Source organism: Eutrigla gurnardus (genome assembly GCF_963514095.1).
Source record: "Eutrigla gurnardus genome assembly, chromosome: 5".
Taxonomy (NCBI): domain Eukaryota; kingdom Metazoa; phylum Chordata; class Actinopteri; order Perciformes; family Triglidae; genus Eutrigla; species Eutrigla gurnardus.
In genome coordinates, this window is record NC_139919.1 from 22,721,573 (window position 1) to 22,743,404 (window position 21,832).

Genomic DNA, 21,832 nt, shown 5'->3' on the forward strand with positions numbered 1-21,832 from the left:
TATTGTTTTTCACAAATTAGAAATTCCTTTTGCTGCTAATAACGTTTCTAGAGAGAAAAGGCTCATGAGATGATCTTTTTCCCCCCGTGGTCGCGTGCTTTGCTTTCCGAGTGCAAACGCGTGTTTCCACTTCAATATTGTTTGACGAAACAAAAGCGGCATCCGCTGGTCCCACTCAGCATTCCTCACTTCTGCAGAGGCTTAACAGTGAATCTGATTCGCTGCAGCTCGAAACATCCACTCTCTCTGCTCTCTTCTGCTATCTGCTCACAAAGCTTATATATCAGCTCCACAAGATGCTGATCAGATCCCAGGCCATTCCTTGAATATGAGCGGAATGTAGCCGAAGGAGCAGAGGAGGGACCCGGTGGAGAGGAAGGAAAAGATGGGAGGACGGGGGAGGGGAGGGGGGACTGAATTAGAGACTACAGGGGGGAAATCAGGGAGGGAATTCCAGACCCATGAATAAAATGCATAAAGTATGCGGTAAATTTTTAAGGCTGTTTAGTTTCCAACGAGAGGCCAGATTTGCATCCTCATCCCGATTATGACATCTTCAGTCAGCACTCCGGGCATGGCTTTGCCTATTTTCATTTTAATGCGAGGATTTGTGCAAACGCACCAAGATATAGACACACACACACACACACACACACATATTCAATGAAGGTTACTGTACTCCTGCTGAGAGAGGCTAATCGCACCGAAGCCATCCCCACTCAGGGTTTTCTGTGAATCAAATCTGTTCGTTCTCTACCTTCTACTGTCAGGGACTTCCTCAGGGGTCTGCTATCAGATGAGTTCTCTGGCCAATCACTTTAAACTGGGAGAGGGAGGGGGGGGGATGAGCCGATCTTGCTGAAGAACCTCAGAGACGGAATGGCGTCATCACAGAAGTGAAGGACGTCTTGAAACCATCGTCAAAGTGAAATGGAAGCACTGGTAATTTGTTCAGGCTGCTGTTGCCCTCCAACATGGCAGCTCCAGTTACTCTGCGCATGTGTGGTACCCCATAGTACTCCAGACCTGGTCCCAGCCTTCATTCAGTAAGCTCTGGAAAGGGGTAATCGCGGAGCACGAGGGAGTAGCTGGATCTGGAAGCCAAGTAACCACCTCATATCTCCTCTTTGACATTCCTGACCCTTGTCTTGCTCCAGGTACACTGTCTGAACATTGCTTAACAGCTGCAACAGCAGCATCTGGTGGAACTACTCACTGCGACATGAAGATGTTTGAACAGACATGCACTTAATTAGCCGCAATTAAAATGGCGGCGCTGCTAAATAAACTGCATCGTGTCGTTTTATAATAAAGAAATCACAGTTTCACTGACAGCTGTTGTGCAACATTTTAAACAGATTTTAATTAAACGTTAAAAACAACTTAATTAAACTGTTGTTTTTTTATTTTATTTGCCAACATGCTCCTGCGTCTTGTTAGCAACTTTACACGGACACGGTCGATAGACTTCCTCTCACCGTAAATCTCACTGCTGGAAATTCCAGCACCACCTCCAACAAAGACAAAGATATGATAATAACCACAGCAATTTATCTCCGTCTAATCACTTAAAAAGCTTTGAATGACATTGGGGCAGTATCACAGCCAGGTCAACAGCCAGTTTATGCTCTTGAGATGAGTGCACTAAAATATTAATGGGGGTCTTGGGGAAGGAAAGGTCAACCTTGAGACTCACGTTGAATGATAAGTGCAAACTGCCTCGAACCTTAATGCTGGGAGAATCATCGGGCAAAGAAGACAATACTTGGGCTGATAGGTGAGGGCGTCAAAGCTTCATTCATAACGTTGACATTTGAACTCGATGTTTCCCAGAGAATCTTCTCCACGCCTGATGGTTCCCACGATGGCATATTGAGCCACAGCAGGCAGTTGATGTATATTTGCGTTCAAATTTTTGTTCACTCTCAATATTCAAGACTTGAATCAACAAGGGAAACCTTGGAAATGGAAAGTACAGTTTTTTTTAGTAAAATAAATAAATGAAGTTGCTTGAAAGTAGCAATCAGCATTAAAAAGCAATAGATTTTGCTGCAAAGTGATTTCCTTCATGAACATAGTGAGCACGACATTGCTATACTTTATTTTCCTTGGCTTGGAGAAGAATTGCCCCGTGGCATCGGCTGCAGCTTCAGTTGGACCGATGTTTAAGCTCCTACTTCTCTCTCATCTGTCTCTCTCCTTCCTTCCACTTCTGTATCATTGCTTGGCTCTGGAGTTTACGAAAACAACTTCAATCTCCTTTCCCTGCAGGGTCTATTCTCCTCTTGAGTGGCGTCATGCTCACCTGGCTCGCTTAACCTGCATCCCATCAGCAATATTTGGTTTTTCTACAACAGCAGCACTCGCATCACGTCAATCAGTCTGAGTTCCCCAGGCAACGACACGTGTGGAGTCACGATCAATCATGGGAACAGCCAATCAACGAGACTCCCGCAAATGATTAATGATTTCTGAATGTATATTTGCTTATTTTGTTCAGTTAGAACATTTGATGTTGGCCTTGCGGAGGGGAAACTGAACTGTAAATCAACATTTGGCTGCTGCCCAGCTTTTATTTAACAATTTTATTTAACAGTTTATATGTAGAATTAGATTCCAGTAGTGGCTGCGTAGGCTTTTTCACCACATATTTCACCTGCCCAGTATTCTTACACTGTGTTTTAACAGAAATCATATGTTTCTCTTGTGCCTAAGTTAGTTTTTACACGGTCAACACATTCCAAAAAGCCAAACTAAGGGCAGAACATACAATGCCCTCAATCCTAGGCCTCATTCAGATAAGGAATACCTCCACACACTCTACCTCCGCCATTAACCCTCTCCTCGCCACATTTCAGCAAAATATAAAGGCACTAAATTGACATATGCCCCCCCCACCCTCGTCTCCACTTGTGCACAGCTCCCCTGACTCTCCCTCTCTCTTCCTCCCTCCCTCTTTATGCTGTGCCTCGACTCTAAGCCTGTACAATTTGGCCTTGATGTGTTTCAAATTACATGCCACATCAAATAAGGCTATCTCATAAGGCTGCCAGCGTGAGTGTGTGTATGTGTGAGTCCTTTTTGCGTTCTAGCGCATTCAGAATCAGATTCCTATTAAATGAATCTCTGGAGTTGAGCTCAGTATTCAGAATGAGTAACACAGGGTTGTAATAGATCTGGGAGACATAGCATACTGTGCCATTATCACTGACCTTTCTTTCTTTCTCTCCTCTCTCCCTTCTATTCCTCTGCCTCTCTCCTCTGCAACCATTTAAAGGAAGCGGAGGTAAGTAAATCCATTGTGTTTGTGATTTTTACTGAAGATACTGCACTACCTTCCCATGGAAGCCATATTGTAGTGTTTGGCTGGAAATTGCTTTAAGGCATCGTTGCAGAGCGGGAGAGGCGTTGCTACTTTGAAATGCACATCAGGTAGGGTGGCAGGTGGGCCGTGACGCGCTCTGGTTCAGCATATTTAATGTTGATGTAGGGGTTCTGTAGGTCTCATACTGTCAAGAAAACATGGCCAAAAGTATGTGGACACCTGCACTTTACACCCATGTTTCCTGATTGTGTGTTCTTTTATATGCTGTAAGCAAACACAGATTAAAGCAATCTCCACATCTATTATTTGACTTCTTTGTCAAATATATGTAATAAAACTTGTCAAAGATGTTGTAACATTGTAATCTTAGCACTTATTTCATATTCATATATACGCACCTGTGGATACATAACCTTGAGGTGTATAAAAGAATGATCAGGACAGTGACTCTCATATTTATTGACTTATGGGGTCTTATGCAGAGATTTTCTTTCTGCAGCTTCAAACCATTATCTTTTTTCCCCTCTGTGGCTAGTTTACACATTGTATAGCAACAGTGAGAGAATGGAGTTTTTTAAAGCATGGCAAGTTATTGTCACTGTACAAGCATAGAATAAAAAAGTAATGGTCTCGCATTTGTCTTAATGGTGCAGACCTCAGTGAGAACTTCACATCCTGCTTGCACTTTCACAGCCATAAAGGATAATTTGATAATAGAGACGGAGCGGGGAAGATGAACATAAAAGAAAAAAGGTACTACTGAAGTAAGGACCTAAGGGAGAAGCTAATTAGGTTTCATCTTCTCATTTCAAACTTTTGTGTTGACTCAAAATATCGGCAGCTGTCACTTATATAAGGACTGGATGAGTGTGTGTGTGTGTGTGTGTGTGAGAGAGAGAGAGAGAGAGAGAGAGAGAGAGAGAGAGAGAGAGAATGAGCCTTATCTCCCTCTCCGTAGGAGTAGGTTTTTTACATTTTGAGAGGTCATTCAGGTCTTTGAAACATAATATCAAGAGTTGAGCTTGTCAAAGTTAAACGTTGAAAATATTATTTTACATTGCACGAGGAAGTGCATTTCTTTGTCAGCCTCAGTCACCCAATATTCTTCAAGTAGTCTTCCTTTTTCCATGGTTTGTGCTCACTGAGAAGGTGCTTGGTTAGGATCTATCACAGAGGAGAGAGAGAGAGAGATTCATTGTAATCTGACTTTTAGTTTCTTCTTTCCACTGTTTCCAATAGGTTTCTCTACATTGCATTATGATATGGTTCACTCTCTCTCTCTCTCTCTCTCTCTCTCTCTCTCTCTCTCTCTCTCTCTCTCTCTCTCTCTCTCTTTCCCTCCCTCCCTCTCATAGAATCACTGACACAGGCTCACTCATTGCTGACACACATGTGCCTCAATCCTGGCATCACTTTAGCTGCAGCACCACTGTGTGTGTGTGTGTGTGTGTGTGTGTGTGTGTGTGTGTGTGTGTGTGTGTGTGTGTGTTCTAAACACGTTCTAAACAAGGCTTTAACACACTATCATGTGGTTGTAAGGAGATATCAGTGTTTATTATGTCAAGAAAACAGTTTTGTAATAATCTAAAATGGCTTCGTAGCAGAAGCTATAATTGTGTACAAATACTGTACATTAGAGTGCTATGAACCATTTAAAGTGCCGTAACATGCGAATCACTTCAGAAATGACACTCTGAGTAAAGCTTCAGTGATGCTAAGGGAGATCAGCTGATCGTCAGCTGTCGGTCTAATGAAATGAACAACTGTTTTTGCTGCTCTGCAAACTGTGAAAACACACCACAAGTACAACTCCTGCCTTCGTCCCCCATCACACCTATTTTGATTCATATGCTACCAAGAAATCTTTTCTGGCAACTACATGTGTGATATGGATGTAACACCCACTGGCAATGTCTAAGCTGTGGCTCTTTTCATAATGAGTTTTTTAATAGCCTTCTTTTTAATTGTCATTAATAGATGTCTCTAGCTGGGCAGTGAATCCACTCTGAATGGAGACATATTTGGCTTCACAAATCCAAACCTCTCCTCAACTGAGCTTAGCTGCGACAATCCGATTATTTTCTGTTTTAATATTTCAAATTGACGAGGCTTTCTCCTTGACTGTATACTACTCTGAACAATAAGGATGGTGTGTTCTTTAAATAGGATTTTAAGACCGTCCCCGCAGCTAGAAACGTACCACTACCACCACAAAATCCTTCCTCCCCCCTGTAATTTTTCCAGTTAGCAACAACACTTTTTTGCTGTGCTTTTTTTTTTCAGAGCAGAAGTCCATTTTCACCTTGACATTAAATGCTTTTTGTTCTTGTTAAACCCATTATTTACTGGAGCATATAACGTTCTTTACTCCCCGGTGTGTCTCCTGCAGGTTTCTTTGTATATTTGTGTCCTATTTTTGAACGTCCAAACAAGGTTCAACCTTGTCATTCAGTCATTTTTACAAGACGTTTGAAAGGACAAAAGGAGAGAAGAATGAGGAGAGGATTCCTCAGTAGTTTGGTTTAACATTTGGAGTGTTCTTTCTCTGGCCAGCAAAATAATTCAATGTTATTTTCTCAGAATGGAGTTATTTTTAACCCAGTTTCTTGTGTTGTGTTCCCACCCAGGATGACTACTTCAAAAGCTGGGCTCCTGCCAAGTCTCTTGACCAAGGTGAGTCCTGTTGTTTGTGTCTGATGCTCATATTTGTATTAATGCATGCTGTGTCTGTAGCTGAGTGTGATCAGTAAATCCTGATCGAAATTGAAGTCAAAGTCAGAAATTGACGTTACCAGCTAGAAAATTGACTTTACTCTTTTGTACTTTACCTGGTCTTTTATAGTTAATTGTCGTAGCCTTTAAAAACATGTGCCACACGTGACGATAACTTGTGTCAGATATATCAAGCTCAGTCACTACCAATCAACGTCAAACAATATGAAATTACTCATCTAAAGGTTGTCTAGCCTCACAGAAACAAACACATGGAAAACAATGCTCAATTTACGCATAGCTAGTAAATCATATGTAGTAAAATATCATAGATCAATGGTTAAAGTCTAAATATAGAAACACAGTTTTTCCGATTAGGAGTTTTTTTGTGTGTGTGTGTGTGTGTGTGTGTGTGTGTGTGTGTGTGTGTCTTTTTCCAAGGCCAAATGCTGCTTCTTTTCACAGTTACATTGCTTCTGGATTCGCTATGGCAACAATGCCAAGTCTGCTTATCAATCACACTCAAGTGTGTAATGCTCTTAGACCCTCAGAAACTCTTGACTAAACTCAATTATTGCAAACACTCGCTTACTCTCGCTTACGTTCTCATTGTGTCACACACACACACACATGCACACACACACACACACACACTTTGGGCGGGTTGATTGGACTGCAGCTCTCTGAACAGCACAACAGACTTTCAATCTTTCTCCCACAGAGTTTGTTGTGTTCTGTGCTGGTTTTGCATATCTAGCACAGTAACTGTAACTCTTCTGGGAAAGACTCACTGAGCAGGTTTATCTGGGCCAGCTCCTCGTGGATACTGAGCCTAATGAGAACAGCCTCGCTTCACTGCATCAAGTTCTAGTGTCTGAGAGAGAGAACTGAAGACAAAAAGTAAACAGAGCTCCATTCTCTCAACTAGGGACTAAATACATCAGATGTTATGGAGGACTCCTCTGTGCCAAAACCCCGTTGTAGCACATGTACGGCAGCCTGATTTAGATGCTCAAACAATGATGGACTAACAGGGGGGGGAGTGTTGCTGTAGAGCTATATGCAAGACACAGGAGTTCTCCAAACATGGAGGCTCTGCTTTGTTTCCCAATGAGGCCAAACATTTAGTCGTATCCAGCCTGACTGTGAAAGTAGTCCCTGTGACGTTTTGAAGCTGTCGCCTGCTACAACCGGATACCGAATAAGACATTTGATGTGATCTGTCAATCACAAGGTAGCCTAAAGCTTACCATTTATTGTCCATTTGACTCTAAATGGAACTGCAATTTACAAAATGCACATCATGTATTGAAGAAGACTTGACACAAGCAATTAAGACCATAAACCCGTGTTTACAATGTTTACTGAGGTAGTAAATCAAGTGAGAATTAGGGCAATTTTCTCAGCTTTTCCCGCCACACAGCTGGCCGATCGCTGCGTGAAGTGGGTGTCAATGTTGTGTTGTCAGTTTCAGAAGGTTGCAGAGATGGATTGAATATGAGTATGCTGACACCTTAACTGTTGAGATCAGGGACGATTCACCAAAACATGCGGCAGGAAGCGCTCACCGTGGAATCTCTTTCAACAAAATTCTTCCTGAATGCCCTTTACTTCTCAAAAATAAAGTCCGGAGGCTTTAACGCTGCCCACACATGCACACTAGTCCCTGCGACAGTTCGACAGCCCATAATGAGGTGACTCGTCCTCCTGAGAGCGTGGCATCTGTGCACTTCTCCGGAGAGACATCCAATGCAGTTGAAGCAGAGAGAAGCTTTGTGCCAATTAGACTTGTAATGGGAGTGCATAAAAAACATGTTTTCTCTCCATCCATCCCTTGTTCTGCTGCAGCAACGCACTTCAGCTGCGATGTGGCTGCTCTCCTGACGCAGAGCTGCCGCCGCTATGCACGGTGCCGTTACACCCACGCCAACAGCACACCTGGGAGTAACGGACGGCAAAACAATTAGACGGCGAATAAATAATGGGAATCGATCGACAGCATGTTCTGCTTTGGAGAACATTTGCTGTTTTCATGTGTCAGAATTGCCTTGAGTGGGTTCCGTTTTCACCCTGCAGGCGTCACACTCGCAGCCGTTCACTTAACCTTTTGATTCCAGCCAGCGTCAGCATGACAGGGCTTTGAATATAAGTCATTCAGCGTGGGGCCTGAGTCCTTTTTTCCTAAACAAAGCATACCGACTTGCTTCAATGTCCTCCTGGAAATCAGAAATCATGTGTCATCAAATCTCACGTGTGTGGTCAGGTGACAGACATCATATTGAAGTGACAAGTGTGGCCACAACGCTTACTCCGGGGGTCAGTACAGCAGAAACGATAGCGCCATCAGTCATCACCTGCTGATCTCAGCTTGACTAATGAGTCACCGGTCGCCCTTGGAGACTAATCAGCAGCAGGAAGGTTGATGGGGGAGAATCCGGTCCCCAATGAATCACTCTGTGATTAATGCTTGCTTCTAATGAATGAAATCAGTGGGATCACAGATTACTTGTTGGTGATACTGAACGGCGAGCGATCAAACCCACCAGTGGGAAACCTGTTTTCTAGGCTTAATGAGGTCCACCAGTTGATTTGTGGTAAACACGAATGCAGAGCCACACTAATCCTACAGAATTTGAGAAAACTTTGTGTGTTTTATTTGTAGATAGCATATTTTTTCCCATACGACCGACTGAGACTTAACAATGTAACAACATTAGAGACTCATGTTACGCAGGGTTTCTGTATATTGGGTACGGATGTTGTGGAATCATTTATTTTGTGTGTTTTAATCTAATGGAATCTCTATAATTTGTATTTCACAGTAGGTTTGAAGATTGCCTTGGGAGGATTTTTGGAGGCTGTCATTTGGCACACTTGCTCATCCTTTTCTGAATGTTTTGTGCGCTCTGAGAAGCTCCACCGCTAAATGCTGATGTAGAAGCTGTGTATGATGTAGGTGATACTGTACGTGCATTTAAAATGTCAACAGAGGAGGACATCTGTTCATCTTTTAAAATAGTATAGATGATCCATTGCTTATAAGGTGAGAGCAACATGGGAGCACATATTGAGCATAAAAAAACTTCACATGCGTCACAAACTTAGCAATCGAGGTGAAATTTTCTGTCAGTTTCTGCCTGCAGGCAATTTACTAAACCGCCGGAATCTCATATAAAGTGCTTCTTCCCACCAAATATATTCAGGCAGCAATACCGTGTACCCTGCAATCCTTCTCTTTTGTGCATCACAATCACGCAGTCACAGACTTCTGTCTCTCCTTCTCTCCCTTCAACCTTTTCTTTAAACATTACCATCACTTTCCCTAAACTATCTGTGTGGTGTTTTTTCCACAGTTTTCTATTGTTTATGAAGTTTTGAGTTAATCAGGTAGAAATAAGATAACAATGAGCAATGGTTGCTACACTTTGCTATAATATACCTCCGTGACACACACACACACACACACACACACACACACACTGAAAAGCCTGTGAGGATGAGTTGTTAGTCGTTTTCTCATGGATCTGATTAATATTTTACGAGGTTTGGTTATTATTAACACAACCTTTCTTTCATCAGCATATTTTGCCCTGCGGGACATAGAAAGACTCACCTACACGTCGTCCCTTCCAGCTCCACTTCTCACATTCTTCATCCTTCACAAAATACAATTCCACCATGTCACAGCAGCCCAGTAGGGATCTTTTCCACATATTCATGGTGGAGGTCGTACAGCTGACAGTCTCCGTGGTTGCCATCACTCAAGTAGCTAGTTAGTCAGATGCCTGTAGATGGAAAGTGTGTGTGTGTGTGTGTGTGTGTGTGTGTGTGTGTGTGTGTGTGTGTGTGTGTGTGTGTGTGTGTGTGTGTGTGTGTGTGTGTGTGTGTGTGTGTGTGTGTGTGTGTTGTGAGATAAATATTGAATTAAATATTTTGTTCTTTGCCTTTGGGTGGATTCAAAAAGTACGATGAAATCTTTTAAAAAGTATTAATTGAATGATTAGTTAAAGCTGCAGTCGGCAAGTCTGCCAGATGGAGTTGACTCAGTCAAATTTCGAATGTTTCCAACACTCACGCCCCTCCCCCTCTACAACCGAGCTCCTCCGCTCCCTCCCATCGAGTGCTCGTCAGTGCTCGTGCACCAGATTCTGTGAACGCGCCCTTGTCTTCTCTCATTGATAAATGACATGGAGTACACGCTACACAGAGGTAGGCTGGCTAATTTACTCATAGATAGCAACTGCTAACGTCATTTAGCGTATGCCTAGCTTGAGGGGTGTGCCTGTGATATTGTAACATGCGTGAGGGGGAGGTGGGATCTGTGGCGTGTGCACGAACTGTGAAATGTGCTGAGTGGACAGGATGATACGGGCGCGGTGGATTTTTGCAAAACAAACAACAAGCTCTAGGTGCACGTAGAGGCGTGTTTTTTATTCTAATACCGGATGGTTTATGTTGTTCTATCTGATCATAGTGTCGGTTTCAGTGAATATGATCAAACAAATGTTGCCGACTGTGACTTTAATAAGCTACCTGCCTGTCTACCTGAACACTTTGCACGTTCACTTGACAGCTGTTGGTACTAAAGGTTTTGTCAGTTTTACTGACTCAGCGACTTTTCTCACTAGATTTAGCTACTTTTGCAGCTGTTGGAAGAGCCAACCTCAGCTTTTAATGTGACAAACCGTCTTGTTTTCATCACACGACTACAAAATGAGGAATCCTTCGCCAAATTAACTTGTTTCTATGGTGACAGCACGTTGAACCGTCATCTGCCAGTCACGGATTTCTAACATATTAGGCCTCTGTACATGCTGTGCTTAAGGCTGAGTACTCTACGCGGCTCTGGAAGGAGGTAGGTGTGTGTGGGTGATACTGGCTTGTGTGCCAGGCAGCCCAGCGTGTCTCATGGGTGGATTAAAGAGACATCTGCTGTACTCAAATCAGAGCCTTGTGTTTATGGTGCCCAAAGCAGACCCAAGTCCAACGAGTGAGAAGTTCTCCCAGAGAACCTCTGCTCTTGGTGACGAAGTCTCCTGGTGGTGGGACAATTAAATAAAAATCTGAGTTGTTTTTTTCCTGTTTCTGCCACTTTGGATTGAATCCAATAAACAAACGTACAGGGACCATATTGCAGGTTAGTGGCACAGTAAACACACAGATGGCACGCATCAAGTTTACATGTGGTAGATCAGAAGAAAGCAGTGTTTGTTTCTACCAGCTCTGAGAGTTGGGGAGTTTGGTAGAATATTTTGCATATTTTTATACTTTTTTTTTTTTTTTTTTTACTGTAACTTTAGATTGTATGGACCCAGTAGTGGAGCTGAAATACTGTCCGTTTGTTTGGAGCATGTGGCTAAAAATATGGTTGAAAACTGAAATATTGAATAAACAATGACATATTGTCATTTGTTTTAATAATTACTGCCTTATATAAACGTATATAGGAAGACATGCAGCGACACATTGGGTAAGATTATCTTCCATGGTCGGATTTCTTTTTTTCTCAACTTTCATTGTTGAGGCAAAATCCAACACTTTGAGATTTTGCCATTTTTTGTATAAGTAGGCTAAGGGTTAGTATTCTTCATGCAATACACAGTGAGCTTATAAACACAAGAAGACACACACACACACACAAACACACACACACTGGGGTTGCTGATTTCACTCCACCTGTGACTGACTACAGCAATCTGGAGTGAGAGCTGATTTCTTGTAGTCAGCCATGCCGTGACATTTACTTTACTTTTCCCATTTACAAGAAGGCAGAATACTTACTGTCAAACAATCTCAAGACAATAGACCGGCTCACACACGCCGGAGTCTACTGTTGACTTTAAAGCCATATTTTTTTGTCATTTACATGGATTTAAAAACAGCATTTACTTCCTCAACTCGGCTGTGATTTGATAAGAACGGACTGCTTTTCCAGCCATGTCCAAGGTACTTAAAGCTGCACCGTGTTACAGCCAACGAGTCCTCAAGTTCAGCTCAGCCTTTTTCTGGAGTCAAACTCTGAAATGTTTTTATGACTGGTTTTGTACTGCTGCATTATTTTCCTCTCAGTCCCATCTGTAACCTTTGAGGAGTTTCCCTGAAAAGGTCTTTAGGTCCAAGTGAGAGAGAGAGAGATGAGCGCAGGAATAATCTTGGCAGCAGATGAGAGTTGTACCGTCAGCAAGACCAGAATCAGTATTCCGGCTATTTCATTCTCAGATCTTGTGTATGGGCACACCCGACACATTTGCGAGGCTTTGATTGCGATACATTATGCAGCGAGGGGGAGTCAACGGGAGGATTGTGGCCCGTTGTCACAGTCCAGAGTCAAGTCAGTGCTCAGAAAACACAATGCAGACAAAGACAGAGGGAAGACAATGCAAGTTAAGTGGACGATTTTCAGGTGTTGTCCGTTTGCCTAATTAGATTACGTCGCGAATAAGCGGTTGCCATGGGAACCGTGTTGGCAGGAGAAACGGGAGCCATTTGTGATGCTCTCTGGCTTGGCAGTGGCAGGCACAAACAAAGCCGCGGCAAAAATCTGGAGCTTCCAAATTGCCAATCAGACTGATTAGACGTGACATTGTGTTCTCCCAGAAGAGTGTTCATCGTTATATATTTCATCAGCCGTTTCTCTAACTCGCTAAGCCTCTTTCTCTGTGAAGATATTTTGTCTGTCTGCTATCATCCCTCATCGGTCCATCTCTAATCTCCCCAAACTCTGTCACTGCTTCTGATATATTCTCGCATATATATATATATATATATATATATATATATATATATATATATATATATATATATATATATATATATATATATATATATATAAAGCCATTTTTTGATCTGCGCCTGGAGGAGCTAAAAGAATTAGAGAGAAAATAATAAGAAAAGAGACGGATAGGACAACAAACAACAGTGAGCACCTCGGGTCTGTGTATTAAATGGAGTGTGAGCTGGAGCAAGAACAAATATCTCATATCAGTCTAATGTGCTACGGTTTTGTGGCTCTTTTCCCCTGGCGTTCTTTAAACATTGTTTACCGCTCTGATTTTAATGGCTTGTTGGCCACATCATAAAAAGTGACTCAATATCCACGACCCTCAGCTCAGCTCTTATCTCCCGCTTTCAGAGGGGTGAGCGCTCGCAGTGTCGAGTCTGAGCACATGAATGGGACTATCAGCCGAAACGCACACGTACGCGCTACAGTGATTTCAGGTGTATATGCAGTAAATGAACCAGACTCGCACAGGCTCACGGGTGATAATCAATGATACCTGGAGCCTACTGAGACGCGGAGGAAGGAGGTACACACAGTCACGCTGAGGGTATTGTTAATTTAATGAACAGGCGAAACCAATCATATCAGCGAAGCAGTTAAATTCCCGTCGCAGGATTTGGTAAGGAAGAATAGGCACTGGGGAACTAGTGGCAGAGAGAAATGTTGATTAAGAAAGGGTAGGTGTTAGCAGACAGAGCCACAGTGAGTAGTGAATTGTTACTGCCATACACTTCCAGTTCAGAAGCACGGAGCCAAAACCAACAACAAACTCAAAGCAAAATGAAGCTGTGAATCAATGGGCTGCAGTGTGTGAACGGTGCTGAACAGGCTGTTTTCAAGGGGAGATACACACAACAGTAGATCACAAAGGGAGAAGACTGAATGTGTGTGTGTGTGTGTGTGTTTTGATTCGGCCCTTTGCGCCCCGTAGACAGTAGAACCTCCTATGATCATCGTTAATTAGGATAAATAAACTTCAGAGGATGTGAGCAGACAGCCGCTGCCAGCGATCTTAGCCGGAGCCCTCGGGCTAAATGCCGGCTTGTGTAAGCGACAGTGGCATCAGAGAGTCTCGAAGGATGGGGACACAAAGATGTACAGGCACAAGACCTACAGAGAGCACTTGAGAGAGATTGCCTTCACAGAGGATAACGCTGAGATAAGAAAGTCATCCAATAATGAGGAGGAGAAAGGTCTGGCAAAGGGGATCGGGAGGGGAGAGTGGAAGAATAATGAATAGATGGCGTATTGACAAAAACAAAGTTAACTTTTGCCCTCGCGCACACACATCTTTTTACTCCTTCCTGGTCATTATATGTCAGGGGACCGCAGCCATTTTGAGATAGTGATACTTTTTTTGTTTTCTTGTTAAGCAGTGTGCAATATCAACAAGGTTAACATTATGTTTAATAATGGCGCAAATCTCCATTGAATCTGTAGTTGTATTCCATGCATGAAGGCAACATGCATACTGTATATATAAATAAAAAGATTCTTCTATATTCGGGACATAATTATTTATGAAAGCACTATACAAGAAGGTACCAACTTTCCACCAATCATGTTCATCAGAACTTCAAAAGTGCAAAAGAAAAATGGCAACCAGTACTAGCCAATCAGGGGCAGAGTAGGGCGGGTCTTCACAGAAAAAAATCAATCAAACTACCATGAATAACAGGCCGCGGCAACGGCTGAGGAAGAGGTGATTTGACATACCGATGAAGGGGTACCGCAACATTTCCATAAATCTCTACACTTACTGCAGGTACACCGTTGGTTCAGCTACCTCCCTGTTATATACAGCCCATGTTCAAAAGCCTTGCTTGCTGATAAATACAGGAGATGGATGAGTTTGGGAGTTGATCATCTCAGGGTGTTAATGTCACAGCCTACGGACAGACATGACAAACTCCCTGTACCTCGGTGTTTGGCTGCTCTGCTTCCCGCCCCGAGGCTCTGCCTCCGCTGGACTGCCTCCATATGGGCTGTCGTACTGCACTGTGTGTGTAAGAGGGAGGATGGATTAGTGTTTTCTTTTTGTATCAAGATGGATAGGTGCATTACTTTGCTTTCCCTTGGCTGAGTCTACTTGTTTTTGTGCTCGGTAATGATGCAGCGATGATTATTCCTTTCAGACGAGAAAAATAATGTTTGTGTCACTTTGCAGCGCCGCCGAGTCTGTCTCTGAGATTAAAAGGTTTCCATCAAGACATACTCAGCTCAGCACAAGACAAGAAGCAGGGTTAAACAGCTTACCCTCTCTCCCAGGTTAAAAAGCAGCTCCGAACAATAAGTAATTAACACGTGTTTCTATCTTTATGACATCTGGAGGTTTTAGGTCAGTTGCTACATGTAACTTTTTCTTTGCAAACAACCAAGAACAAAAGTAAATTGCCCCAGCAGGGGGACCAACACGCTGGACCACTGCTACACTTCCATCAGAGAGGCTTACCGTGCTTTCCCGAGGGCTCCGCTGGGCAGGTCCGACCACGCGATGCTGCTGCTAATTCCAAAATACAGGCAAAAAGTTAAATCCTTCAAAACACCAACAACCTTTCTCCGGTGCTGGTCCCCCGAAGCCATTGAACAACTTCGGGGTTGTTTCGCGTGCACGGACTGGGATGTTTTCCATGCCGCAGGTGACCTGAACGACGTCACCGAAGCAGTGACGTCATACGTCAATTACTGCGTTGACCTGTGCATTCCACTCAAAAAAGTCAAACACTAAATAATAATAAACCGTGGTTTAACAAGGACATTAAAATAATAAGAAAGGAGAAAAATTCAGCACATTTGACAGGAAATAAAGAACAATATATGGCTGCCAAATACAAACTGAGATCTGCAATAAGAAGAGCCAAATTCAACTATGCCACTAAATTAGAAGAACAAATCACTAATAGTGACACCCGCTCTATCTGGAAAAAACTACAAAACATGACAAACTACAAAAAGAAACCCACCCCCACACCTGACAGCGACAATCAGCTTCCTGATTCACTTAATACTTTCTATGGGAGGTTTGAGCAGGCACCGGCTCCACCACCATCTCTCCCAGACCCCCTCCCCCCCCCCCTTTCACCATCTACGAGGAGGAGGTGAGGAGCACCTTCAAGGGACTTAAGAGGAATAAAGCCCCCGGCCCAGATAACATCAGCCCCTCCGTTCTCCACTACTGCGGAGCTGGCTGGGGTTTTTACCAACATCTTCAACTCCTCCCTCTGCCAAAACTCAGTACCCAACTGCTTCAAAGAAACCATTATCATCCCAGTTCCCAAAACCAAGACCATCTCCTGCCTCAATGACTACAGACCCATTGCCTTGACATCAGCAGTTATGAAATCATTTGAGCGCATCATACTAAATCACCTGAAATCTGTCACCACCCCCCTCATGGACCCATATCAATTTGCATACAGAGCCAACAGGTCAGTTGAAGACACCGTCATCTTAGCAACTCATCACATTCTGAACCACCTGGAGTCCGCCAACACATATGCCCGCATCCTGTTCATGGATTTCAGCTCTGCATTCAACACAATAAACCCGGCCAATCTATTCAATACATTACTGGACATGAACATCGACCCATGCATCTGTCACTGGATTCCCAGCTTTCTCTGGAACAGGCAACAAAAGGTGAAGATCAAAAATACCACATCCTCCCCTCTCTTCCTCAGTACAGGCACACCCCAAGGCTGTGTTCTCTCACCCTGGCTATTCTCCCTTTACACAAACAAGCTCACATCCCACCACAGCTCTGTCAACCTGTACAAGTATGCGGACGACTCAACCATCATAGGACTCATCACCAACAACCAAGAAACAGAATACCGTGCACAGATCAACCAAGCAGTGACCTGGTGTACAGACCATGATCTCATACTCAACTCATCAAAAACAAAGGAACTCATCATCGACCCAAGACGCCAACCATCCCCCAAAACTCCTGTGCTCATTATAGGTGAATCCATCTCCATCACTGACACATTCAAACTCCTTGGAACCCACATCAGCAATAACCTCAAATGGAAAATAAACGCAGACCACATCTACAAAAAAGCCCAGCAAAGACTTTTCCATCTCCGTCAGCTCAAGAAGTTCAGGGTAAGGTCCCATCTTCTGCTCCACTTTTACACAGCCATCGTAGAAAGCATCCTCACCTTCTCCATCACAGTCTGGTTCGGCAGTCTAGACTCACTCTCCCGGAAGAAACTACAACGCATCATAAATAGAGCATCCAAAATTATTGGCACACCCCTTCCATCCCTTGATTCACTCTACCACAAACGGACACTACGCAGAGCACGGAAAATCATCTCCGACCCCACTCACCCTGCACACTATGCCTTCCAGCTACTGCCCTCTGGGAGGCGTTACAGGACAATTGCTTCCAGAACATCCCGGTTAAAAAACAGTTTCATCCCAACTGCAATAAACTTTCTGAACTCTGAACATTAAGGATTAAGCATGGCCCTTATGTATTGTGTAGTGTGTATGTCTGTATGTATATCTGTGTTATATGTTTTGTAAGTTGGAACCTGTACCAAGCTGACAACAAATTCCACCAGCCTGGCTGTGTGGTCATTAAAATGAATCAATCAATCAATCAACAGTAGTGCTAGACAGCCAGCAGAAATTGTATTTATAGTGTCATATCACAACAGAAGTCATCTCAGGACACTTAACACATTGAGCAGGACTAGAATACGCTCAAGATTTTCAGAGTCAATACAATTTCAAAGTCCCGACATCACCCAGGGGCAAGAAAACTACCTTAATAGGCTTTAATAGGCTATTGTTGGAGTTGTAGATTTTACATTTATGTTTGTCTTAATTAGAGCGCTTTGTAGATGATGCTAGCTGTTTTCCCTTCCGTCCAGTTTTTATGCTGAGCTGAGCTAGTTGCCTCCTGGTTCCAGCTCCATTCCTGCACAGAGATAACATGAACGTGTCCTCTGTTGAAGGACTTTGAGGATGTATATGAACTAATTTAATGATTCTGATTTGTTTACATTTATTCAGAACGAGAGGCTGAACCTGGCAGATATGGAGACCCGGGAACTAAAGGTCACTCCAGCTCAGCCAAGACGGCAGTCCAGGATGGTGAGTTTGGCAACCTTTTTTTTTTTTGTGCGTGGAAGAAATGTCTTTAACCAGCATGCAGCCATCCTGTTCTTGTTGTTATATCTGATCTGACTAATCTGATTTCGCTCTGATATAATCTACATGTTGTTGGGTTTTCGTAATGATGACGCGGGCCTATTTTTCCTATTATAGGGAGAGTCAGATCATTACAGATCGCCAGGTTTAATGAGAAATAAATACTGGGAAAGCCAATCATTGATATCTACAACACACTTCACGTAGCATTACTTTACACCGACTTTAACCTATTCTGCTCTGTTCTGTCTCAGCTGCAGATCCCATAAGACAGCGGATATAATACAGCGGTGTTTAGCACAATTAGTTCTCCACCCCGTCTCAGGTTGTGTGCGGAGACGTGAGTGTGGAAGAGAGAGATAACCGAGCCACGCAGCTCGTCATCTGAAGCAGATAGAGCATGGCGAATGCACACAGGATGATCAAAGCTAGCCCCCGTCACTAACATGGAGTTATTTCCAGGGTTAGCCGCAGTGCGAACATGGTGGGCTGTTAGTGCAGGCTAACACGAAACATTTTAATTTTTCAGATTTAGGAAGTGGGCAGTGATATACTGGCGTAAAGATTCCCTTGTTCAGAACAGAGTCACATACCTGTCAGTTCTAGTGTTTGTGCTCGCAGCTTAGCAGAAGTTAACAAGCCAACGTGGCCGTTCTGGGCTGAAATCCTGTTTATAGCTTCAGATTACCATGAATCATTTGATTTTTGCAGTATATTTAAAAATGTATTTGGTTAATTTACTTGTAGTCAGCTTTTGATTATCTCTTTTCTTTTCTTTTTTTGATCTGACTTAAGATTCCAAAAATATAAATGCATGTGGGCATCACGTGTTCATATCTGTAGCAGAGCAGATATTTAGTTGTTTTCTGTAGCATTGGAAATGCAGAGGCGTCTCTACTGAAATCATAATCTGATATTAAACAACTATGCACATATAATCAGTGTTTAAGATGTAGAACGGAGTAGTGTGACTGACTACTATTTAGTTTGATAATGCTTCAACAAGAAGAAATGATCAATTCATTTAATAAAAGAATTGGTGCAGAAATAATCACAAATTCGACAAGTTACTGTGATTCATGATTATCCAAAGAAATCAGTTGATTAATGAATCCCTTCAATGTGTACTTTGGGTTGTGGTGAAACATACACGGCTAATATATACCTCGTGATTTAACAAGGTCGGATAAATCCTCCAAATGATGCTATGAGTCGGCAAATGTAAAACTAAATGGGGAACCAATCGGTAAATCGAATGCAAATTGAAATGCGACTGACGCACACATTGTGTTCAGTTCCTTAGGTAATTGCAAAACCAATTACACGTGTTTTGATCCAATTCAGTGGGAGATAAGCCGCATGGTAACGTACAGTAATCCACAGTATCAAAGCCTGCATAAATCTGCACAAAGACCCACAACCATATTGTGCTCGGCATGAACAAATAGCGTTGCTTTCCCAGAGCCTCTTGGTGTACTTGAGCCAGTTCAAACACAGAACACAAACAGCGGGTTTGGTCATTCATATCAAGACCGTCTTGTTATCAGCTCTGCTGGAAGAAAACACCGCAGAGCCACGTCTCTTTCAGCTTTCAGGAAACGCTGCTCTCGAGTAGAAAGAGGCCAGTCAGAGATTCAAAGATTTAAATGAAGCACATGTTTTTGATTGAGAGTAGCTTTGTTCTGAATAATAATAAAAAAAGAAACTGAACATGTCAGGCAGTGTGTTGTGAAAGCCAGAAATATCAGAAGCTTAAAGGAGTCATCACCTGGAAATCGCAATTTCTCTTGTTAAAACATGCATATCTGTGTTTGACCTCAGTTGAAACTTGCCTGAAAGGCTGGAGTTTGAAAGTGGCGCCGTTTTTTCGCTTCTGCTCTTTTTCCGAACAGGAATAGCACACAAGGGTGTGCATTCCTAAAGCACGAGATTTTGATTCTGCGCCTTCGGTGACGTCACCGTGGCGGCTACTTGCATAAGCCCACCCCTCTTTCACCACCCAACCCCGCCCCGTCCGCTACCTGAAATCGCCGAAGCGCCGCCATTATGTTTTGGAGTCTGCATGCAGGCAAGCCCCCCCGGCTCTGTCCTTCCTGCGGCGAATCAACGCGCGCCTCATTACATATTATACAATGCACATCCGGACCAGTCAAAACCTCGCGCGTAATCTCGCGTGATAAAATCGCGGTACGAAAAAGGGTCAGAACAAGCTCAATGTTTGATTAAATTTTTTTTTTTTTTTTCTAATAAGTTTTACGAATTGATCCAAAGCGATCCAAGGGGGGCTGGATACGTATAAAACCAGGTGATGACTCCTTTAAATAGAAATGTAAGCCACTAGTCCTGACTCCACATGTGCTATATGAGAAAACAAATCGTACTCATGTTTCCTCCTTTAAATTGAGCATAAGTTGACTTTTTGAATTACATAAAGTCTCATTTCACTCCCTAGTAATCTACATGGCTACTGTATGGTACGGTGTGCTAGTCTTGATGGGTATCATGTGTGCAGATCAGCACATGGACTCTTTTAGAAGAGGTGTAAAGAAAGAGGAGGTTGAAAAGGGTTTGGTGAAGTGAATAGAGTCGGGTCTTTCTGCTGTTTATCTCGTACTACAGTCTTTAGGTAAAAGAATCATCTAATGGATACACAGTTTTGGAACAAAAGATACAGTATCTGTCTTGTTTGTATCGTTTTTTGAGTAACAACAATATGATGATTATGAGTGAATAATAGGAGGGAAGAGAGTAGATTGAGGTACAGTAGAGGAGATACAGGAGTCTGATACTCGTTCTCACGCTCTCCATCTCTCTTTATCCATCTCTCTCTCTCTCTCTCACACACACACACACACACACACACACACACACACACACACACACACACACACCATTCAGCTTCAGATTAATGAATGCCTCTGTCTAGGACAGTGCAAAAACATTTAATTATCCCTGACACTGAAGGTGAGGCAAGAGGCCAGATCTGTCATCCACGCATGCATGAGTGTGTGTGTGTGTGTGTGTGTGTGTGTGTGTGTGTGTGTGTGTGTGTGTGTGTGTGTGTGTGTGTGTGTGTGTGTGTGTGTGTGTGTGTGTGTGTAAAAAGAGGACGAGATCACAGTGTTTCATTGAGACAAACACGGCTGTGAGTCAAGCCTGTGGTGTGACCTCTCCTGAGTTTGACGAAAAGGTCAAACTGACACCAAACAGCAACACATGGTGAGTTTAGAGGCGTTTTTGAAGCGGAAGAAAATAGACGTGTGCAAAAGTGCAAAATGAAATCTTGAAGCAACAGAATAAAAACCATTGCTTCCTGCCGCAGGCACATTCACATGACAAGGACAGCTAGCCAGAAATACAGTAGCTCTAATCAATGGGGGATGGAGTTTACAGAAAGAGGTGAAGTTTCTGGTTCTTAGCTCAGTCAGAGGCTGACAAACACACACACAAAGACACACTCACTCCCACACATACAGTCGCTGTGTCCATTGTTAGCAAGCTTACAGCTAACTTCCAGACGCTTGGTACATTGGCTGTTTCGGGGCACATAAACACAGACTGCACAGATTCTGCAGCATATTCACACACATGAGGTGTGAATCACACCTCCAGTCTTGTTAAAACTCCTGAAGTTATCCGTGCACACACAGACCACACAGGGAAATGTGCTGAAAGTTGGGTGAGCATTCCTATAGAAGCCTGGTGTTATTAGTGAATTTCAGGGAGCCCAACAGATCAATTGTTTTAAAATGAAAGCATCACGGTGAAGAGCTCACAACCGGAACTGTGTTCCCTCCGGCCAAGCCAATTTCACGCACACATCCTGTTTTACTTCTGCTCCGCTCTCCACT

The 21,832-nt window shown here is 43.1% G+C and overlaps 2 protein-coding genes across 4 annotated transcripts in view; one reads left to right on the forward strand and one right to left on the reverse strand.

Moving 5' to 3' along the window:
* LOC311013267 (eukaryotic peptide chain release factor subunit 1) overlaps positions 1-21,832 on the reverse strand; it is a 247,185-nt gene that overhangs the window by 198,577 nt on the left and 26,776 nt on the right. The window lies entirely within an intron of this gene.
* Positions 1-21,832, forward strand: part of spock1 (SPARC (osteonectin), cwcv and kazal like domains proteoglycan 1) — an 82,449-nt gene that overhangs the window by 33,477 nt on the left and 27,140 nt on the right. For 2 of the 3 annotated variants that reach the window (XM_084009299.1, XM_084009300.1), the window contains exons 3-4: positions 5,953-5,998; positions 17,844-17,924. In XM_084009299.1, coding sequence (XP_083865425.1) covers positions 5,953-5,998; positions 17,844-17,924 — 127 coding nt within the window. The remainder of the gene's footprint in view (positions 1-5,952; positions 5,999-17,843; positions 17,925-21,832) is intronic. The other variant, XM_084009301.1, reaches the window with a different exon arrangement.